At 40.2% G+C, this 21,998-nt stretch overlaps 1 protein-coding gene across 1 annotated transcript in view; it reads left to right on the forward strand.

The window, feature by feature from the left end:
- Window positions 1-21,998, forward strand: part of atrn (attractin) — a 146,762-nt gene that overhangs the window by 25,915 nt on the left and 98,849 nt on the right. The window contains exons 8-20 of the mRNA XM_008398926.2: window positions 433-682; window positions 1,739-1,922; window positions 2,014-2,168; window positions 5,783-5,867; window positions 8,725-8,948; window positions 9,875-9,996; window positions 11,760-11,898; window positions 14,318-14,499; window positions 16,085-16,304; window positions 17,103-17,288; window positions 19,405-19,650; window positions 20,462-20,599; window positions 21,677-21,770. Of these exons, the coding sequence (XP_008397148.1) occupies window positions 433-682; window positions 1,739-1,922; window positions 2,014-2,168; window positions 5,783-5,867; window positions 8,725-8,948; window positions 9,875-9,996; window positions 11,760-11,898; window positions 14,318-14,499; window positions 16,085-16,304; window positions 17,103-17,288; window positions 19,405-19,650; window positions 20,462-20,599; window positions 21,677-21,770 (2,225 nt within the window). The remainder of the gene's footprint in view (window positions 1-432; window positions 683-1,738; window positions 1,923-2,013; window positions 2,169-5,782; window positions 5,868-8,724; window positions 8,949-9,874; window positions 9,997-11,759; window positions 11,899-14,317; window positions 14,500-16,084; window positions 16,305-17,102; window positions 17,289-19,404; window positions 19,651-20,461; window positions 20,600-21,676; window positions 21,771-21,998) is intronic.

A 21,998-nucleotide genomic window follows, 5' to 3' on the forward strand; every position in this document is an offset into this window, starting at 1 on the left:
TGTGTGTGTGTGTGTGTGTGTGTGTGTGTGTGTGTGTGTGTGTCTAATATAGAAATGTTCAGGTTTGATGTTTTGCTGCAGCATCTTGGGCAACTCCAGTCAGCATGTCTAGATCTGCTGATAGAATAATAAACCATAGTTGTGTCCTGATGTGCAGGACAAGCATATTAATATGTGGTATTTATTAATTAATTGTATCTTTCACTTTAAAAAATACCAAATCTTACCAAGTAATAAGAATTTGGTCTYGCTTCTAGTGCAGATATCTTAAAATAAGACAAAACTAACATACAAGTAACTTTTCAGCAAATCAATAATTCCTTAATATTAATGAAAACAGTGTTGGTTCAAACTGGCAGATTTTTTTCACTTAATACACGGTCTTGTTACAAGTTAAAAAAAAAAATCTGAAAGAATCCTTCTTTCTTCCAGGGGAAGATCTACATGTACGGAGGAAAGATCGACTCGACCGGGAATGTGTCGAGCCAGCTGTGGGTTTTCCACATCCAGAACCAGACCTGGGTCCTCCTCAACCCGCGGTCCAAGGACCAGTACGCTGTGGTGGGACATTCGGCCCACATAGTGCTGCCCGCGCAGGAGTGGGACAGTCCCGTCATGCTGGTCCTGTTCGGACATTGTCCTCTTTACGGTTACATCAGCAATGTGCAGGAGTACAACATCGGTGAGCGGCTCTGGCTGCTTTCATGTTCTAACACATAAGTGTAATTAATCGAATGAATCTCAGTTAATCAGTTGTTGAAATAACCGTCAACTAATTTAGTAATTCATTAATTGCTAACTGGAATATACAGACTCTAAAAAAATGGCCAATTTCTGAAAGAATCCCACCTCTGAGCAGTAATGAAGACAAAATTAAAAAAATTAGAGCCATTTGTTCTTGTCTGTAAAAATGTTTTACCCAGAACTATTCTAGCGGCCTAGTTTTAGCTTCTTCTGGTTCAAATTATGTGAAAATAAACAAATATATTGAGCACCTTTTGCAATGCAGTAATTCAAAAATATTCAACCAATTATTAAACAGTATTTTTCTTAACTGCAGATGCATCCTTTGAAACAAATGATCAAACAGCCACTAAAAAACACTGTTGTTGCATTTTAGGCAATAAAAGTTTTTCTTTTTCAAAAAGTACCTGAATTATTTGCTTGTTTACATCTTTTGAAATATTCCTAATATTTTGTATAAGAAAAAGGTTAAGACGTTAAATGAATCTGCAGAATGTGGCAAATTTTTTATTTGATTAATCGATACAATTTTAAAGAAATGATTGTTAGGAGCAGCAAAGTTAAAGTGTTTGGCTGGCGGGAAACTTGACCTCAGTTAGAGATCCTGATGCCTCCTCAGAGCTGATCTCCCTGCGAAAACGGGACGAATGAACCTTTGGCTTCGGCCGATTGCTAATAAAGTGGAAGTAATTAAAATGTTGTTTCCCTAGCGATCGATAACCAAACGCTGTTGCGAGCTGAATAATAACTTGAACCGTCTTCTGAGTCTCTTCYAGTCTGACTAATGAAATGCTGCATAAACTAAGCTGAGTCCCTCAGTTCAGAAAGCTTCAGTCTAAACCAGAAACTGACACATCTACTGTCTTGGCTCGTTTTTTTTTTTTTTTTTCTTTTTTTTTGTGCCCTTCTTTTCCTGTGGGATCTCATTACGTTTCAGCAACATAAGGCAGCTTTCCTTCCAGTTCCTCACTGACTCTGTTGTGTGACCTTCCAGTGAAGAACACATGGAGCGTGGTGAGTACAGACGGAGCGCTGGTCCAAGGCGGCTACGGCCACAGCAGCGTGTTTGACCCCAGCACCAGAGCCATCTACATCCACGGAGGCTACAAGGCCTTCAGCGCCAACAAGTACGGRCTGGCGGGAGACTTGTACAAGTTTGACGTGGACAAACGGAAATGGTAAGTCTTTTCTTTTAAACTTTTAAAAAACAATAATGCGACTAAGTGTGTCAGCTATGGTCCAAACCAGCGTCTCCGTATTGTTGCTCAGGACCATTCTGAGAGACAGCGGCTTCTTCCGCTACCTTCACACGGCGGTCATAGTGAGCGGCGCCATGCTGGTGTTTGGAGGAAACACGCACAACGACACATCTATGAGCCACGGCGCCAAGTGCTTCTCCTCGGACTTCCTGGCCTACAGTTTGGGTAAGTAACACCCACACAGATCTATCRGCACCACTATTTGTCATCTTTCCATTTATATCAGGATACTTTACTAGGAAATAGTGATGTTGAGCTTTAAAAGCCATGCATGAATCTCTCACGCTCTTCTGCAGATGAATCTCAACTGGGCCTTTTAGACAACCTAAATATTTGCGTACTGTAATTTCTGGACTTTTGGGAGCACCTGAATAAAAGCCACACCCACAAAGAGAGAAAATCATAAAAAAAAAAGAGAAGGGAAATTATACATGAATAGATCACACTTTTCTATAAGCTGCAGGTATCCACATTGTAACGAGATATTTACATAAAGATTTTTATTTTAACTATTAATGAAATTAATTTTGTAAATGCTTTTCCCCATCTGTGCCTGTAACTCATCTGCTTACCAGGAATACCAGGAAAAGTCTTTCATCATTATTTTTATCCCTTTCCTGCTCACTAATTTCACTAAAATAATAAATCAAGTATATTCATATTGCACAAATCCCAGCTCTGAGGAACGTCCTGCCTGCAGTACTGCGTTGCAACAGCAGAGGGCAACGAGGCAGTTCAAAGTGCTTTAGCTGATAGTGGTTTATGGTGCTTATGACTTTTTATTCTAACAAACACATTTTGTCGAATACCACCATCCGAATCATCAATACACATCAAATATGTTGGTCAATGTTCCAGTGACTCTAAGTAGGTAGGGTTTTAACCTTTATTTAAAGGAACTCAGTGTTTCAGAAGTTTTCTGGAAGTTTGTTCCAGATTTGTGCACATAGAAGCTGAAAGCTGCTTCTCCATGCCTGGTTCTGGTTCTAGGGATGCAGAGTAGAACCAGGAGACCTGAGAGGTCTGGAAGGTTGACACAACAGCAGCAGATCTTTAATGTATGCTGGTCTGAAGCCGTTCAGGGATTTCTAAGTCGTAYCCTTTAGTTTCACTCACATTTCCTCAGTCCTCCTTTTGTTGCTCTCACTGTCACTGTTGTCTTGATGCAAATTTGCCCTTGAGCTTGTCCTCTTCATTGCCCAGATGTCCATCGTTTCATGTTGGCAAGAACTCATATCGGCCACATTTCCGTGTTCAAAGTGTGTGAAAAAGTAGCGGYGACCAGAAATGATGGTTATTAGCATTGTTAAACATACTTRATATTATTTCGAGCAGTGGTGGGTATCACTAACAAAAAATGTAATTGTGACTTTAATCATTGGCTCCACTAATGCAAATATCTCAATCATTCTAATCTGACTTTAAAACCCTTCTCCTGAAAACAGAAATGAACTTTTTAGTTTGAGTCCTAATATCAACTATCATACCATCTACYCACCAACCAGCTGTTTTGACCTCTATTTTGTTCGACCATCACACATATAAATGTGTTAAGGTTGCTAAACGCTACGCTGACTTCAGGATTAAATAAGTAAACTAATAGGTTGTTTATGTTATTATGCTCCAAAGAAGCTTGCTCAAACTGCTAAATGCTCTTCCTATGGGTTTATTTATAGCCTTTTCACAGACGGCTATAGCAATAGTTGGCAGTTTAGCGTGATCCAAACTTTCCACAGTAAGTGATTCTCATTATTTTATCAACCTACAAGCATTGTTGTAGGTTGAGTTGGCCTCGTTCTGCCTCGCTGTCATAAATGGCTCGTTAATTGGAGGCCGGAGGCTCCTGGGACGTCGGCCAGATTTCCCCAGAGGCTGCAGCGCACCCTCGGGAAGTCCAGGCTTTTTCTGTGTCGTTGGAAGGTTTGACTGACAACCAGTGCAGTTTGAATCTGACCATCCTCTCTCTCTCATCTGGGCCGCCACTCGCCACTGAAACTTCCCAGAGGAACTGTGACTTCTGCTTCTCTACGGGTGGGGGAATCATTTAACGACTCTGTAACGAGTTTAATATTTGTCATGACCCTTAACTTTTTGCTCCCACTCCGTCCTCTGAGTGATATATTGATATATATATATATATTTTTTTTTTTTCTTCTTTTTTTACAAGAACGAAAGTCGACTCTATAAATTGGCCCACCTCGACCAGCTGCAGAGTTGTTGGCAGCAGCACCTTTGGTAATTGTTATGTAATTACATTTGAGATGGGCCAAGTCTAGAGAGCTAATTCCCCCTCGCCTCCCCCCACTTTTAACAAGCTGAACTCAATTAAAGGCTAGAATTTACAGGCCGCCCCGTGTCCTGACATTGTCTGCTGCTGTTGTAATGGATCCCAGCTCTGAGGGACGTTGCTCTGTCCCGTCTGCAGTACCGCATTGCGACAGCAGGTGGCACTGGCTSTTCGTGGACGTGGAGCCCTCTCTCCTCTGGGAGGCCATGATGACTTGTGCTCACAGTGTGATGGATGACATGCAGTGAGTGTGAGCCAGTCTTCTGCTGCTGTTCCCAGTTGCTACTGGGTTGTTCAGAACCTGACAACATGGAGTGTTTGAGCTTTTTCAGGGTTTTCTTTTCCCACAAAACATGTTTTGCAGTCATTTTTCAAGACGTCAGCCATCACCGTCTACAATAACTCTTTGAGGGATTTGAGTTCATATGAGTTACAATATTTAATTTCCCTTTGGGATCAATAAAGTAGTTTTGAATTTAATTTAATCTGCTCTGACCTAATGTTWCTATTCTGCTGGGAAAAAAACGACCTAAAACCTGATGGATAAATGTGGAAACTGTCCACAACAATCTTAATGACCAAATCTCTGTTTACATTGCTTTGCAAAAGTATTCACACCCCTTGAATGTATTCGTATTTTGTTGTCACAGCCGCAAAATTGAATGTGTTTTCTATTTATTTTTTTTWWATTTTAGATAGAGATCAGTTTAGATCTAAACTTATTCAGAAGCAAGTAMAAAGGTGAGTACAATTTTATTTCTGTACCACAATATCAGATAGACCACAAGGTAGATCACAAATTGCTTCACAAAAGCAAAACAATTAAAACAAGACAAAAAAAACTTTAAGCAGAAACTTGTGTGAATGAAAATATCTGTAGTTGTTTCTTAAGAGTCCTTTTCAAAAAGGATGTTTCAAAGCCTTTAAAGAGACATAACGGCTCAGTCAAAGTCCAGACCTAAATCCAGGGAAGAAGTTGTGGCATGTCCTGAAAACTAGTGTTGGGATACATTTACAATCCAAAGGGCTGTTTTTGCCCTCAATTAAGGTAAATAAAACTCGTTTAGCAGCGCAAATGTTTCATTAACTTTTTGAAAAAAACCTTCAATTTTTTTCCCCAGCTAATATTTCTGAGCGATGCATTTTCAAAGAGCCATCTTCCTCACTTTCATAGACATGTTCTTGTTCTTGCAGGATGTTGGCTGAAACCTCCCTCAATGTCTTGAACACATTTCTCCATCRTTGTTGGGAATAAATTCAGTCCTTTCCCCCTGCACTGTTAACTTTATTCCGTCGTTAACCTCTCGACTTCCCTTCTTGGACACTTTGCTCTTTTTTAATTTTTTAAAATTTCCCTTTGACTCCAGGAGAAGACTTGCTAAAGGTCTTTCTAACCACCCGAGACGCATTCTCCCGCCTCAGGAAACGTGCGATTGAAYGTGTGAGAGCGGGCCGTCGCTCTGACCTCTGCTTCTTCCTCTTCTTGTTTCAGCCTGCGACGAGTGGACGGTGCTGCCCCGACCGGACCTCCACCATGACGTGAACCGCTTCGGACACTCCGCCGTCTTCAGCGGCAGGTGTGTCTTCATTACGACAAATAAAAGAAAAATAATCGCGTTTTTATTTAACACAATTACTTATTAAAGCTGCAGTACGTAACTTTAATAAAACATGTATTTTTTTTTTTTACATATTTGTTAAAACTGCCACCATGTCGTAATAGAAACAGGTAATTTGTGAAAAAAATMAAGCTAATCTGCCTTCCGCTAGTGCTAACTAGAAACAACCAATCAGAGCCAGGAGGAGGGACTTGACGCTGTCGGTCTCTGCAGAGAGCCASACGGGGGCGACTGTGGCTCTGTGGGTCTTATGATTGGAAGGTTGTAGGTTTGATTTCAGCTGCCTCCTGCCACATTTAGCTAGCATAGCCTGTTCTAAATGCCAGGGCTGGTCAGCATAGTCACAGATAATGAGTAATATACCATTTTCTTGTAAGTGGTTTCTCTGCAAATAGCACATTTAGCAGCGAGTACATTAGGTTGATTGATAGCACTAAGACTCTCCTCTTGGCTCTGGTTGATTTTGGTGCATGTCTTTAGATGTCAGTAGCCACTCGGGGAGGAGGTGGAGAAGATGGATCTTTTCACAGACTGTTTCACATTATACTGTCATAATGTGGTAACGGTTTTAACAAGTATTTTAAAAATATATTTTTTTATATAAAAGTTACATACTGCAGCTTTAACTCTGGTGTTTATTTGCATTTAAAGAAGAGCAAACCTGCTCTGATCCCTTCTTGTTGATTTTCACTCTTGTAAGTGCACCGGCGCAACATATTTAAAGATGTATGCACTCTACATTTTGGCAAACAATACTCAATAAATTCAAGGCAGTATCTCAAACAGAAAACATGTTTGTATCAAGAAAAAAAGGCAGAAGTGCGCTTGTCATTTGGARCGCATCACAAAATGAATACGACTTTGTGATCGTTTGGAGACAAAATGAAAACTCTAACTCGATTTATTAGCCATCCCGATGAGTTATTTTGAAATGGTATGTGAGAAGAAGCGGTGGGAATGTGACGGGCATGGTGCCGAGTTTTAAAACAATGACTCCAGGATTGTCTGAGAGACTACCAGCCACATTGAATTATACATCCTGTTGCAGAGAATTCATCAAATATTAACACGAATCCCCAGCTGTGTTCCAGTCACTCCTTCAAATGCGTCTGCACCTCCAGGTGGTGGTAAAATATTTTAGCTGATCACGTAAGAAAGTGAAGATGGAAACAAGTTGAAAAAACCAAAGATGAAAGCAGCTGTGCAGGAAATATGGATTAATAAAYGACACCTGAAAGTTATAAAGGAGAAACTTATTGTTTAAGGAGTCAATAAGGATTAAATATGTGAATTTTTCTGCGGTGTAGCAGCAAAGCGGGCGATGTTTGGGGTTTGATTCCCGACATTAGGGCTCTGCCCTTTTCCTGTCTGAAATACTTCAAATAAACACCAATAGTGCCACAATATCATTAATATATATATAAATTGATATCACTTACAATGTCATTTCCTAGATGTACAATCAATAATAATAATCACAGTAACAGTTGACACYCTATTGGTTGGTGGTTTCATACAAGCAAATTATTCATTTCCCTTGTTTTCTGATTGGCTGTGCACTGCAAAAACACAAGATCTTACCAGAAATGTTTTGTCAAGTTTCTAGTCAGTTCCCTTGAAATAAGGCAAAACTAACTTGTTAGTAGTTTTTCAGCTAGATATAGGAGCTTGTTTTAAATCAATATTATTGGCCAAAAAGTAATAGCTATAAGTGAAATAATCTGCTAGTGGAACAAGGTATTTTAACTTATAATATGATGAAAAAAAGTTTTACTGGCAGATTATTTTGATAACGAGACATTTTTCCATAAGGGAAAAATGATAGTATTAAGGAGTTATTTACTTCATACAAGTTTAGTTTGTACAATTAAAATACAGATTAAATATATTAAGCATAAATAATAATAATTGACAGTGCATGAAGGGGCAAAAGCCTGATAGACTTGTATAAAACCTTCATCCAAATTGTGTAGATAAAAACTAATATAATCCTAGAACAATCCTCCATCAGTTGATCATAAATTGAGAAATTCAATCATACAGAATAAAACGCACATAAAAGCACAACTAAAAAGTATTAATGGAAATTTAAATAAAATGTGTAACAATGTAARAAGCGACCATCACCATTCTTTAATTAAGTACCGTTTTAAATAACCTCAACTCTTTTACAGCTCCTATATCTTGTTGAAAAGTTACTTAAAAGTAATTTTTGTTTGGAACATTTTACAGTAAGGCTCCCCTTATAGATGGCTAATAAGTAGTTTACATGTATGTTATCAGTTAATCTATAAACACTTTATATATCATTAATAACTGTTTCTTATGCATTAGGAGTGAGAACGAGACTGTATGCTAAAAAAAGAAGTTTACAAATTATGCCTGTAAGAAAGTCTGAAATGTTTAGTACAACAACTATAGATAAAATATGTAGGTGAACAGATTTGGCTCAGTATGTRCCTTCTCCTCATCATCCTTAATTAATGAATGCATAATACACAGTAATTAATGATGCATAAAGTGTCTAGAGATGAATTAATAACATAACCATGTAGTGTACAAAGAAACTAGACAAAAACAACTTGGTCAAATTTTCCTGCTCTTCTACCGGTGAGGCAGAATAAAGACCAGAAGGCCGACATGTTCACTAACAGCAGGGTCATCGTTCAGGTCAGGGCCTCCTCTAGAAGGCACTAGCTGGTTATTATCGGGGCTCATAAGGAGGAAGTTGAAGGATCGCTAAAGCTGGACCTTTTCCTGGCTCACCTCTCCTTGTTCCCTTCTGCCCTCTGATCCTCCCTCCCCCGTTCCGCAGCGTCATGTACGTGTTCGGGGGCTTCAACAGCCTGCTGCTGAGCGACATCCTGACGTACACCTCGCCCAGCTGCTCGGCCTTCTCCAGCCCGTCATCCTGCAGCCAGGCCTGGCCCGGGATCCACTGTGTGTGGAACGGCAGCCTGGGGGCGTGCCTGCCGTGGGAGGGCAACAGCTCCAGCGCTGAGCAGCAGCAGCTCCCGGCCTCCTGCAACACCAAATCATGTAGGCGCAACCTGGTTTTCTGTATTTTGTTGGACATGTCAGACAGGACAGCAGATGATTCAGAGGGACAGCTTAGCTGCATTTTCTCTTTGTTAAGCTTGCAGTTTGTCAAAAAAGATAAGTAAATTAAAAMAATCTCCATCCTCTGCCTCTACTCGAGGTCTATTTTAAATGATGGTGGCACTGAGAAGATCTTAAAGGGGCAGGATTATGTAAAATCTACTTTTTTGAGCTTTATGTCATGTTATAATGTTATTCCCTCATCAAAAACTTACCTGGAGTGTTACTTTGATTCTTTCATAAATATTTGAGACTTTAATTTCCATGGCAAGCTATGCAAAATGCCTGGGTGGACCTAGCTCCGCCTTCAAGAATGAAACTCCTCCTCTGAGCTGCAGTTTCCAAGCCTCTGCCTCCCAGAGCGCCACTTCCCCACTCAGCTCCTTCAGACTAGCAACCAGCAATTAGCAAACACCTGGTGGGAGTGCACATCAGCTGTTCCATATAAGAGCTACGTCTCAGTGAAATGCTGTTGAAAATGTTGTCAAAAGGTTAATAGAGGAGCCATGTTGTGACGACACATACACGCCACACTTTTCAGATTCTTTGCAAAAGAAAAATTCAAGCCATGTATTGCTTACACCTCACTAAAGAACTATATTGTGTTCTTTTATCACTTGAAACTTAAACTATTAATTGCATTCAACTGGATTTGAGAGAAAATTTCAATTAAGGTTCAAATTAAAAATGTTATCTTAACTGGAAGTGAAGTATTGCTTTAGATCTGCTTTTAGCTGCAACAAAATAAACATAGCTTTTTTTTTTTAAGATATTCATTTTACTTTATCTTTATATCTCTCTTTTCTTTAATAAAGTCTTCTCTCTATTGCAACAGAAACAGTGATGTGTCTGTCTAACTGTTGCAGATGCCGATAATGAGAGGTGTGAGCAGTACACAGACTGCTACAGCTGCACGGCCAACACAAACAGCTGCCAGTGGTGTTCGGGCCAGTGTGTGTCTCTGGGAAGTAACTGTACCGCTGCTACGGTAGGAAAACACACGCATGCGACTGCGCACATACATACACGTGCATGCACACGCATACAGACACACACACACACAGTCGTGTTTTCATGTCTTGCGGGGACTTTACATCAGGGGTCCCCAAGTCCAGTCCTTAAGGGCTACCATCCTGCAACTTTTGGATGCATGTCTGCCCAAACACACCTGGATCAAATAAACTGCACGTTACCAGCCCATTTCAGAGCTGAATGAATGCTGGTGAGGTAATTCAGACATTTTGGAGCATAGATGCATCTAAAAGTTGCAGGATGGTGGCCCTTGAGGACTGGACTTGGGGATCCCTGCTGTACATTGACTTCCATTAATTTTCTGCAGCATAACTCATATCCTAACCATCACATACCATACATAACTCTAACCCTATGCCAATTCACACCTTAGTCCTAAACTTAACCCCTAACCCAAAAATAGCCTTTTTCCTCGTGAGAACTACACATACGCACCACGCATGCATGTACACACACATGTTCTATTACTTTTGTATCCATGCAAGAACTTTTCATTGACTTCCATTCATTTTGGTAGCTGCAATAGTCTGCCTAACCWTAACCTTATATAAAACTTCATTCACACCGCACCCCTAAACATAAGTAGTAGAGCTCCAGTAAAACTGCAAGAAATGAGCTCCTCACTTTCCACAAATGACTTCCTTTTGTTGGTAAAACTGGTGAAAGTGGTTCTCTGTATGTATTACATACATATTATACACTACTATTGAGGAAAAGCCCTAACCACAGCATGCTGCTGCCACTACCATGTGTTCAGGATGTTTTGTTTTAGTTTTTCACCAGACGTTCCAAGTTGTGTCCAAACTGCAGTTCTAACAAGTTAAAGCCTGATTTTAAATTACTTGGAAAAATGCATCAGAAGATGATTATTGGTGATTTATACTTAGTCACAAACTTTGGCGAGGAAAGAAAAAAAGGAAAAGAGGGAGAGATCATTTTTTACTGACATTGGTCCGTTTTCCGCCTGCTCACAAAGGGACTGTAGGCGTGATGAGAATGCCAAGGATACAGATTACAAAGAACTGAAGTCCTTCAGAGCCATTAAAAAGTTCATCATCTAGATTTCTCTAACAGCTTGTGTTTTTTTTTKTTTTTTTTTCCTGAGAATCTGTGACKAGGCTGGCTGTCTTGCAGACACTACTGCAGCTGTTTACGGCTGAATGGATCTTTAAGACGTCGTCATCTAGCTAGCTGATGCTGATTAGCTCCACCATCTACCAACTGTAACGCCACTAAACTCACTCAGGTTTTTGTCCCTCTCCGTTGGCGTAGATGAGGTGCTGCTGTTGTTGTTGATGAGATTTCGTTGATTTCCTCCATGATTTACTTCACCTTGTAAACCGGGCTGCATCAGGCATGAGCGACGATTAGCGGTACGACTGATGGAGCGCCGAGCCACTTGCGGCGCTGGATCTGATTTGTCGCCCCGCGATCAAATCAGTCCTCATTTAGACGCTGTCAGACACACAGATGCACCTCGTACGTCTTCCCCCCCCAGGCGCTCTCTACCGTCTCTTAAACATTTCAGAAATAAAGATCAGCTTTTCTGTTCTGTTTTATGATCATCTTAAAGGGTTTATTAATGCTCTCCAAACTCCTGCCATGAGCAGTGTTTGTCTAAAATGAATGTTCATCCATTTTTAAAGAACAAATTGATGCTAACTCCTGACATATGTTGTCTTTCTGCTTTTTTGTTTTGTTTTGTTTTGTTCCTCTCAGGGATCCATAGCGGAGTATGACGTTTGCCCCAAAGACAACCCCTCATATGTGTGCAATAAGAAAACCAGCTGCAAGAGCTGCTCTGTGGACCAGAACTGCCAGTGGGACAATCGCAACCAGGAGTGTATCTCACTGCCAGGTAGTTCTGACGTTCATTTAGTTTGAAATATTGGCGTCATAGCCTGAAAGTGAATAGAATAGTCTTGGTAAATAGAACGTCTTTATGGTTAAATAAATCAGGGTTTAGCAAAAATTGTGTTGGAACTGCTGAACAAGCTCACATTGTGTGCAGATATATTGTTTATTTTGTTTTCTAAAAACTGAACCGTGATTTCTCCTAACAACTCTACTTTGGTCCTATTTGTCCAACGGTCATTGATCCAGAAGTCTTCTGAGTCGTCCAGTCGTCTTTTCTCTGTTTAGAAATGGAAGCTTTCTACTGACAGCCCTTTCCACCAAGCCACACCGGATTTGTTCAGTTGCTGTTTTCTTATTTCTCTGCCTGTGCTTGCATTACAAATGTGCGCAAATCTTTGTTTAGCTTCTGTTGATGTAAAAAAAAAAAAAAAAACTATTTCACAACTGCAGAGTTTTCATTAAGTAAGAAGTAGAGATGTGCCGATCAGGTTTTTTTCCTGCCGATACCAATCACATAATTAATATTATTACTTTTTTTATCATAAACACTACCGGTTACATTATGTGGAAAAAGGAACCATGAATTCACCTTAATTTAGACAAAAACTTTTTTTTAAATAACTTTTTCCAAGAAGAAAACTAAACAAAACAGGCATCCTGCAAATTGTACTGCTATTGATAATACTATCTTTAACATACTGATAACATATGAAGGTTCTGAAGAGGCTAAATAATGCAAAGAGCCAAAATAAAACCTCTCAACATTGCCCAAAAAAATCAAGTATAAAACTTAACATTCAAAGGCAAATGCAGGTTCCATTACAATAAACAATCCAGAGTTACTGAATGAAAACTTCCTGATAGCATGGCGGCTAGCTGATTACTGCTAGTTCTGATTGGCTGTTTCTGACTGAGCGGAGTAATTATGCAGAGCAGGGAGGAGATCGAWTATTTTTTTTAGAGATTATTTGTCTCATGTTAGGACAGCGAAAGTTTTAATACGTATGTAAAATTTATTTTTTTAGGTTAGACGCTGCAGCTTTAAGCAGAGGTTCGGTGTGAGAGTCACTACCAGGTGGAGCAGAAGCGGCGCACGGTCTGTGAAATATTACTACCTGTAGCGCGTAGCAGCGGTTCAACAGCGAGAGCAGAACCAGCGTCTTACATCGCAGCTCGAAGACTTAAATAATTTTGCGGGTTATTTGTTTAGCTTTCTGACCGTCATGCTAATCCGGGTGAGTGTTTGTAGCTGTGCGCTGCTTTACCTGCTATCTGATCCTCCATATGTCTTTTTTACTGCAGTGAACCTCGATGTAGCCAAACTCTGTCAAGTATGGCATTGTTTTTATGTTGTATTAGCTTCGTTGTGTTGATGCATTTTGACGTGCTTCAATTTTCCGCCGCAACACGCAAACTTCCCCAKTCACTCAGTGCGTTATAGTTCCACATCGCTTAGGATTTGCTGCTGCACATTTGCGCAGTGTGAAGGAAAGAGGAGACCAGCTGCACAGGCRGGCWGMGAAATGAGATGCAGGTGATCGGTATCGGCAACAAGAACCAATGATCGCCGATCACCGATCATGCACTTTTTCACGAAAATCGGCCGATTATGATCGGTGACCGATCGATCGGCACACCTCTAGTAAGAAGTTAAGTTAAAATCAAGCGTGACTAAACTTGTTCACACGATAAAAATATGTTTACAGTCAGGGCTAGCGCTCATCATCTATCAGCCAATCGGAGGGGCTCGTCTGCTTGGAGCGACAAGCCCTGCCTACTTGGGAGTGGCTACATGTGCGACGTTTTGGAGAAATTGTAGCCAATTATTTTACAGAAGAGCTATGGATTTGACACGTTTGAACTACAAACATGTTTTTTATAAACTGTGATGTTTGACGTTGACTGAAAAAACCAAAACAAACCATCGTCCTCCCTTCTACTTCCTGTCATCTTCTTCATAGTTTCCATCAGTAGTAGCTTCTGGCTGTTGATCACGTGACTCGTGATGCAATAAAATTGCTTCAGTTACAGTTTTGCAAAATACATCTATTTCCGAAAAACCACCTCATCCTCAAAAATTTGTATCGAAAAAATGTGCTTTTTTTCTCCCAAAATTGCCACATTTCCATGAAGCAAATTTGATTTTGTACTTTCAATTTTATGGTTAATGGAAACACACTCATTGTCAGGAACTTTTTTTTTTACAGTTTCTCCAAGGATTGTTTAGCCTGAAAAGTTTTCCATGTGTGATTAATATTTCTCCCTGTAGGACGATGGTCTTCACGTTGCTTAGAAATTAATTTATTGACAACAAAAACTCCTAGAATCAATTTAAATTTTTTTCTTACCATTGTAAACTTGCTTCAGCTTGATTTCACGCTGCAATTTTCTCAATCCAGCATCTTTTCTCTCTGCTTTAGAGAACGTGTGCGGCGAGACCTGGCACCTGGTGGGCAACTCCTGCCTGAAGTTCAACACGACCAGCGAGTCGTACGACAACGCCAAGCTGGCCTGCAGGAACCACAACGCCGTCCTGGCCTCCCTCACCACGCAGAAGAAGGTGGACTTTGTCCTGAAGGAGCTGCAGATCATGAACGTCATGGTAAGGCTCGCGATGATCCTCGGATTAGCAAAAACAGAATATTCCCCTTCCCTACTGGGAAAGTGGGAGGTAAGATCCGGATGCCACACATGCAGCGAGAGAGGAGCCGATTCCAGCAGAACGGCGACGGTGTTTGATCGGCTCCAACAAGAGGGAGACACGACAAGAGTTTTCTTGTCTAATCGTTCCATTCACAGTTGACTAGTGCCAAAATTTGCCTTCAAGTATCTTTGTTCTTTTTTCCCTGGGCCCTGTTGCAATTTTATTTTTTTTCTTGTCAAGTTGTTGGACCAGTAAGCATGAAATAAGTTTCAAATGAACAGATCTTTCCCTCCAGAGCTCAGACACGTTTCATTTGCTCGATCTATTAGATTGAAACCCAGAAATCTATCTCCGCAACCCGCTAATCACTTACAGGCTGCGTTGGCTTCTTTGTCAGTGGGGAAAATGCTGTTTTTTTCATTGTTTAGCTTATAAACTACTCTGCTTTTTGAAAAAAAAAATGTTTAAACCTACTTGAACTTTTTTCATATTTGTCTTGCTACAGAAAGAAAGCTTTAACTTATTTTATTGGGGTTTTCTGATGAATCAACACAAGAAACTGGGAAAAAAAGGTCTTTCAAACATTTTTCTAAATTGTAATCTAAAAAAGTGTGAAGTTCATTTGTTTTTCTTTTTTGTAAATTCTCTCAAACTGTCGGATTGGATTCAGTTAAACACAGATAAACTCACATTTACTAATCAAATGTCTGAAGACTGAAGTTGCACTGGGTTTTATTAGTGGGTATCAGAATAAAGGAGGCTGAATATAAAATTACGCCACACCTTTTTTTTTTCTTTTCTTTGGGATGAAAAAGGTCTCATAAAATTCCAGTCACTTATATTTCTATTTGTTGTCATGACACAACAAAATGTGTACATTTGAGGGGAATCAAATAATTACAATACCAGTCTCWGAACTGGGAGTTTATTTCTGAGTTAGTTAAAACTTTTTGAGAGGAAAGGGAAGGATTTATAAGAAACGAGAAAAGAGCACAAAGCACATGCAGTGTGTATTTTTGGTTGTTACCATTATTATTATTTTTTAGGTCCAAGCGTGCACAAAGGCGGTTAAAAGACTTCTTCTTATGTGATGTTGACGTCGGCTTTTCCAAGGATTTTTCTGCCAGGATCAATCAATCCGAACTCTGGAATTACATGTCAGCCCTACTGTAATTTGTCTCTCTCAGAAAGCCTGCACTCTTTCTTTGACATGGCAGCATATCTGCAGACTAGACATGGGTTTAAGTTGGAGAGCCCTTCAAGTCAGGTGAAATAAACCTGTCTTATTCCAGATAAATGACTGCTCTGTCATTTTTCCTCTCCCCTCTCCTTCTTCAGTCAGGGTGCAGCTGTTTTCTGAAACAAAAAGACGATACTTCTCAAATAGTGATTGTTTGTTTTCCCCCAATCTTTACGTTAATCTAATTGGTGGGAAGTTGCCACCATTATTTATAACAGCTATAGTTTTTTTGTTTATGGAACCAAATGAACAGAACATGCCAAAACCGGACGCATAATCGAATCTTTCCACTTGATTCATCAGTACAAGACAACAATGACTCCCTGGGTGGGGCTGAGGAAAATCAACGTGTCCTACTGGTGCTGGGAGGACATGTCGCCCTTCACCAACACCACCCTGCAGTGGCTTCCCGGTGAGCCGAGCGACGCCGGGTTCTGCGGCTACCTGGCCGAACCGGCCTCCAGCGGGCTGAAAGCGCAGTCCTGCATCAACCCAGTGAACGGCAGCCTGTGTGAGCGACCCGGTAAGCTGYCGACGTTGACACAAAACCAAGGCGGACTGTCTGACCATTAAATGTTTCTTTGTATAAAGAGTGCACTGATTTCAGCTTTCTGTCTGACCACCGATCTTTAACAAGCCTGATCTACTAATTCCGATTTTGGCCAATGTCCTTTTTTTTCTTTTTTCCCCCTCCCAAAACTGACAGCAGCTGATTTTCGGACTTTTGCAACGGTAGATAAAATCAGTTTCACATATAAATATCGGTAGATTGCCTCTCATTTGAAATGGACCAAATCGGCTTGTCATAGTTACACGTTTTTGCTGAATAATAAATTGTCTTGGAAATTATTGCAATAAACAGTAATATTGTTGTTTTAAGACAATTTTGAATTAATACAATGGTTATGGTGGAATAATGCAGGAACACATTCTCAAAGATCAATAATTTTAATGTGCATTTAACATTGAAACTGGAAGACATTTTAAGACACCAGAAAAATACTTTAGTTTTAAAGTTGCTTGTTTTAATTTATCTTGCGATGAATTGGTTAGTTGCTTATTGCGACAGTTATTTCTTTATATTTACAGTTCAAGAACTTTTGCCCATTTTGTCAAAAAATACAGCCAAGAATTTTCTAACGTATGGCATAGAAATGAAGTAATAACAATATTTTCCACAAGTTTCATACATAACATCCTACTAAAATAAATGAATATTGTATTAAGGGAGAAAAAAAACAAATCCTCATTCAGTCTCCTGCTCCTCTTTTCCAGAGGCGAATCGGCTCTTAACCCGTCTCTTCATGCTTTCTCCTCTTAGCGAACCACAGTGCCAAGCAGTGCAAGACCCCCTGTGCCATGCGGACCACCTGCAGCGAGTGCACCAGCGGCACCTCGGAGTGCATGTGGTGCAGCAACATGAAGCAGTGCGTGGACTCCAACGCCTACGTGGCGTCCTTCCCGTTCGGCCAGTGCATGGAGTGGTACACCCTGAGCAACTGTCCACGTAAGACGACTTTTTCCTCTGGCTTCAATACTAACACCATTGGTATTCTTAGCCACGCTGCAAAGTAGAAAATGTTCAGTCCCAAAATAATTTCCCCATAATCACATTGTGGTATAGAACGCAACAATGTGATTTATGCTGGTAATCCCCGTCTAATCTCCTCTGCTGCTCCGAACATTACTCGTTCAGAATCCGCAGAAAACATGAGCTGGATCTCGCTGATTTATTTATTTATTTTTGGCACTTTTTGATGGATCGTCCTGTTTGTTTTTTAGTTCATTTGTTAACATACTGAGGTGAGAATAAGAACTGAACCCAAGTGTTGCTGTGTTTGTAAAACACCTGAGTTGCATCGTGCTGTATAAAAACGAAGCTCAGGTTTTGGTGTCAGAAATGGGCAGGAAAACCTTGAAAGATTTCACAGCTGAAAGTCGGGAGCTGGGTAAATTTCTTCAGGCTTTCCCCCAGAAAACCTTCTAAACCCGGTGGTAGGGGGCGCTAAGGCTTAAAAAAAAAAGTTAAAAGTTACAAAAATTCAGAAGTTCACAAGCAAACGTGTGAGGCCGACGTCAGGTGGAGAGTGGTACGCACTGCCCAGTTCAATGCGTCATCTACAAACGTACTTAGTCCATCTTTACTGTCACTGTTACCGGTGTACAAAAGCCCTTTTTAGAGTAAACCATTGAAACTTAGTCTGGCGGGAGTACAAGTAAAGCCTGGTGGCCCACTGGGGGAATTCCTGAACTGATATCTGCTACAAAAAATGTCTTATTTCAGCTAAAAGGGCTAAAACTAGCCATTAACGAGCGGCGTGTCCTAACTTGTCCTAAGATAGGAAATGGATTTTTATTTTGCTTAATGAGTAAAATATCGCACATTTGTTGTGCAAGTGGAAAGAGGTAAAACTTGAGATTAGACATTGAAATGTGAACATTTCTTAATAAAGAACTGAACTTTTTCACATGACTGGATGAATCTCTCAGAATTTTATGTTGTGGTACCTCAGCATCTTCAAGATTTGATGTTTGTTTTTTTTCCCCTTTAATTCAGCAGATTAGATAGTAACTATAAAATTTCTAAAGAAATTTAAACGGGGCCTGCCAAAATGTTCCCATCTGTTGGAACGCAGCGTTCTGATGCTAAAAATTAGCAACAATGCTAAAGTAAGCTACAATGTACTCAATAGCATGTGGAGAGTCACAAGCACGTTGAGTAACATGGACTTACTCCATTCAGTATGTTAAAATTAGTGTACAAGTTAAAATTAGCCAAAATGCTAATGTTAGCCTGAATGCTACCAGTGGCATATGGAGTATAAATAGCATGTTGTCTTACATTGACTCCCTCCATTCAGTGTGCTGAACATGGCTAATAAATAAACAAAATGGCTAAAAAGCTTATTTTAGGGAAAAGGTCAAGCTAATATGGACAGTAGCTGCTACTAATGTGGGCAGTAACTCATTAGCAATGTTTGTGCACAGCCTTCTGATTGTTACTTTTGTAAAAATCACATGTTTACGTTGTGGCACTTGGTTACCAGAAAATACGCTCATCGCTTAGCAACAGATTAATAACAAATATTGTTACTGTTAAAAAAAAACATAAGATTTCTTCTGCTCTTTTGAAATACTGCTTATTTTACACAATTTACTACTTAATTAGAATTGTGCAGTTGGTGAATTTTCAGAAAAGTGAAATTATTTATTTATTTGTCATTGGTGGTAAATATATTAAACATACATGTCTGTAGGAAGTGTTGAGCCAATGTGGCGTCTCTGTAGTTCCAACAGGAAGCTCTGCCCTCCTCTGTAGGAACTGAGTGTTCCGCCATCGCTGTAGTTCCCTGCATCTCTGCCTTCCTCAGTGTTCTGTTGCCATGGTAATTAATCCTCTCTGAWAACTGTTGCGTGATGAGACACAGAGGGGGAGACAAAATGTTATCTCTGTTTTGAGTCTAACTGTGTCAGTTGGTTACAAGCCGCGTTAATTGTGAAAGGAAGCCGCAGCCTTTGCAGTGCTCTCCTATGCTTTGCTCTGGCAGGCCCCAATTAGAATGTGGCATAGTGGCCTAAAAGCTCTGTTGTAACTGTAAGTGGCGCTGTTGTTTTTGCTCCAGCTGAAAACTGCTCCGGCTACAGAACATGCGGCCAGTGTTTGGACCAGCCCGGTTGCGGCTGGTGCACGGACCCCAACAACACGGGGAAAGGCCAGTGCATCGAGGGTTCCTACCGAGGGCCCTTCCAGACGTTGGTCCCGGCGCCATCCACCCTGCCCGGTCTGCCCGCCAGCCCCCATCCCTCCCTGAACTCCAGCATGTGCCCCAGCGAAGCCAAGTATAACTGGTCTTTCATTCACTGCCCAGGTAGGATCCAAGGGGTTGTTTGCTGTATGCGCTGTCCCTATTTAGATTGATTTTTTTTTTTTTTTTGTCATGTATGTTTCAGTTTTACAAAACTATAAAAAAAAAAAAATTCTTTTCAAGGCATCTTCTTGTTCTTTTTTATTTTTATTTTTTTTAAAGATGTTTCAATTTCTAAAAATTAGACTAGAGACATCAGAGATTAGCAGCTTGATCTCTGGTGACCTAGGGAAACTGTGGGGGGGGAAAAAAAAAAGTAATGTCTCAAACAATATTTTTTGTTTGCGTAACTAATCATATTTAGTTAATCAAACCAAATATGATTAACACATGTTTAATTTGATTTTGTATATGTGGGTGGAGTGGTTGACCTTTGTTGACCTCTGCCAACACATTATCATTATTATTATTATTAATTAAAACAATAGTGTCAAAAACAAATCATTTTTGCTGCAAGAACATTTAGCTTAACTTGAAGAATGTGGGGCATGACCAACTCTACTCTGGTTKACGGGCTTAGTCAAAGTTCAGGGGTATGAATGCTTTTGTAAGACACCTGAATGACGATGTTTGGATCATTTGTTGCGTGAGAGCCTTGGCTTTGACAGACGGCTTCATACTTGTTCAGTCCCTCACATAAACATTGTTGTTTGTGTTTGTAAATGAGCATACAGATCCGTCCATGTTTGGCCCCGAGGCTGTTTATTGCTAAACCTTAAAAAAAAAAAAAAAAATTATTTATTTATTTTCCTCCAGGGCTTGTATGTGTGTCTGAGACATTAATGCAGTACGCGCTTTGTTTACTCCCTGCCAGCCTGTCAGTGTAATGGCCACAGTCAGTGTGTCAACGAGAGCGTGTGCGAAAAGTGCGAGGACCTGACAACCGGCCGACACTGCGAGAGCTGCATCTCCGGTTTCTACGGCGATCCGACCAACGGGGGCAGCTGCCAGCGTAAGTACCCTTTCAGGTCTGCGCCAGATCGGCCCGTCAGCTTTCCACTGCATGCTCCCTCGTCCAACATGTCACTTTTTTTACTGTTAATTTTTACGTCTGCTGCGTCTCTGAGCCCTGGCGGCTCCTGTTGGGATATTAAAGATTTACTCCTTCCACAGACGATACCGACAGTCACTCAATCAGGCTATAAATCAATCGTTTAGCGTTTGGACAGCCTAATTTCGCTTTCTGGTATATCACTGCTGCTCTCTGTTGTATATTCTCTTTCTGTCTCCACTTGATTTACATTCACAAGGGTCTGCATCAGTGACACTTAATCAGTACATAAGGCTGTTAAAATGCACCGTTTTTCCTTTGTTACTAGGAGTGCACAGATTGCAGTTTTCTGGCCGATCACAATCTTTCATTCCGATTTTGACAGATTTTTTTTTCTTTTTTTAAATAACTTGTTGGGTGTTTTAAGGTCATCACACACCTTCAGTGTTCCAATCTTATTTTATTATACAACAATGAACTATACACGCTTGARCTACAATAGACAGTACTCTTAAGTATAAATGAAAAGCTTAAAGCGTTGCTGCGTTAGTCGATGCTAAATTAACTGAACCAGAAGAGTTYTATTTTCCATAGTTTACATTTTTTCCCCTCCCTTTGTCGAGGTTGAGCAAAAACGGACAGTGGCTAATTTTCAGACCTTAATTCCTCTAGTGGTAGCTTCTGCTAACTGAAGACTTTGTTGTGTTAACCCTAAAGTGCTAATCATAAACATTGGTTCTGCTAATGTTAAAGCAATTAGCAACCAAGAATTTAGGGGAAGCTAAGTCCGCTAAATGTTTTCAAAGTTAGCAAAAAAGCTACAGAGCTAAACAGAAAATTAGCTTTACCTTTAACATGAAAAATGCATTTGTAGATCTGTGATTCATTGATGAAATCTATCCTATAGAATGAATTTTGAGTGTTTGAAGTATTGAAGTGAAAGGTTTCCCCAATACACACCAGACATACTCTTTGTTAGTAAATGTTATTTCAGAAGAAATGGAGCCCTCATCGTGACTCTTCCTGTTTTTCCTCCAGCCTGTAAGTGTAACGGCCATGCCAGCATGTGCAACCCCAGCAACGGGAAATGTTTCTGCACCACCAAAGGCATCAAAGGAGATCGATGCCACATGTGAGTTTCACTTTATGCTTATGTTATTTTATAGCTTAAAACCACAATATTATTACATCATATTTCCTTTATATGTTTATATATTTCTGTCTGATAGATGTCAWAWTTTTTTGAACACCCTTTCTGCGCTGTGCAGTATTTGTTTTAGGAAGCAGGATTTGAGTTTCACAAGGCTCTGTAGTTAACATGACATTTGTCAAAGTATTCATTCCGACTCTTTGAGGTTTT

Source organism: Poecilia reticulata, linkage group LG22, assembly GCF_000633615.1.
Source record: "Poecilia reticulata strain Guanapo linkage group LG22, Guppy_female_1.0+MT, whole genome shotgun sequence".
NCBI lineage: Eukaryota > Metazoa > Chordata > Actinopteri > Cyprinodontiformes > Poeciliidae > Poecilia > Poecilia reticulata.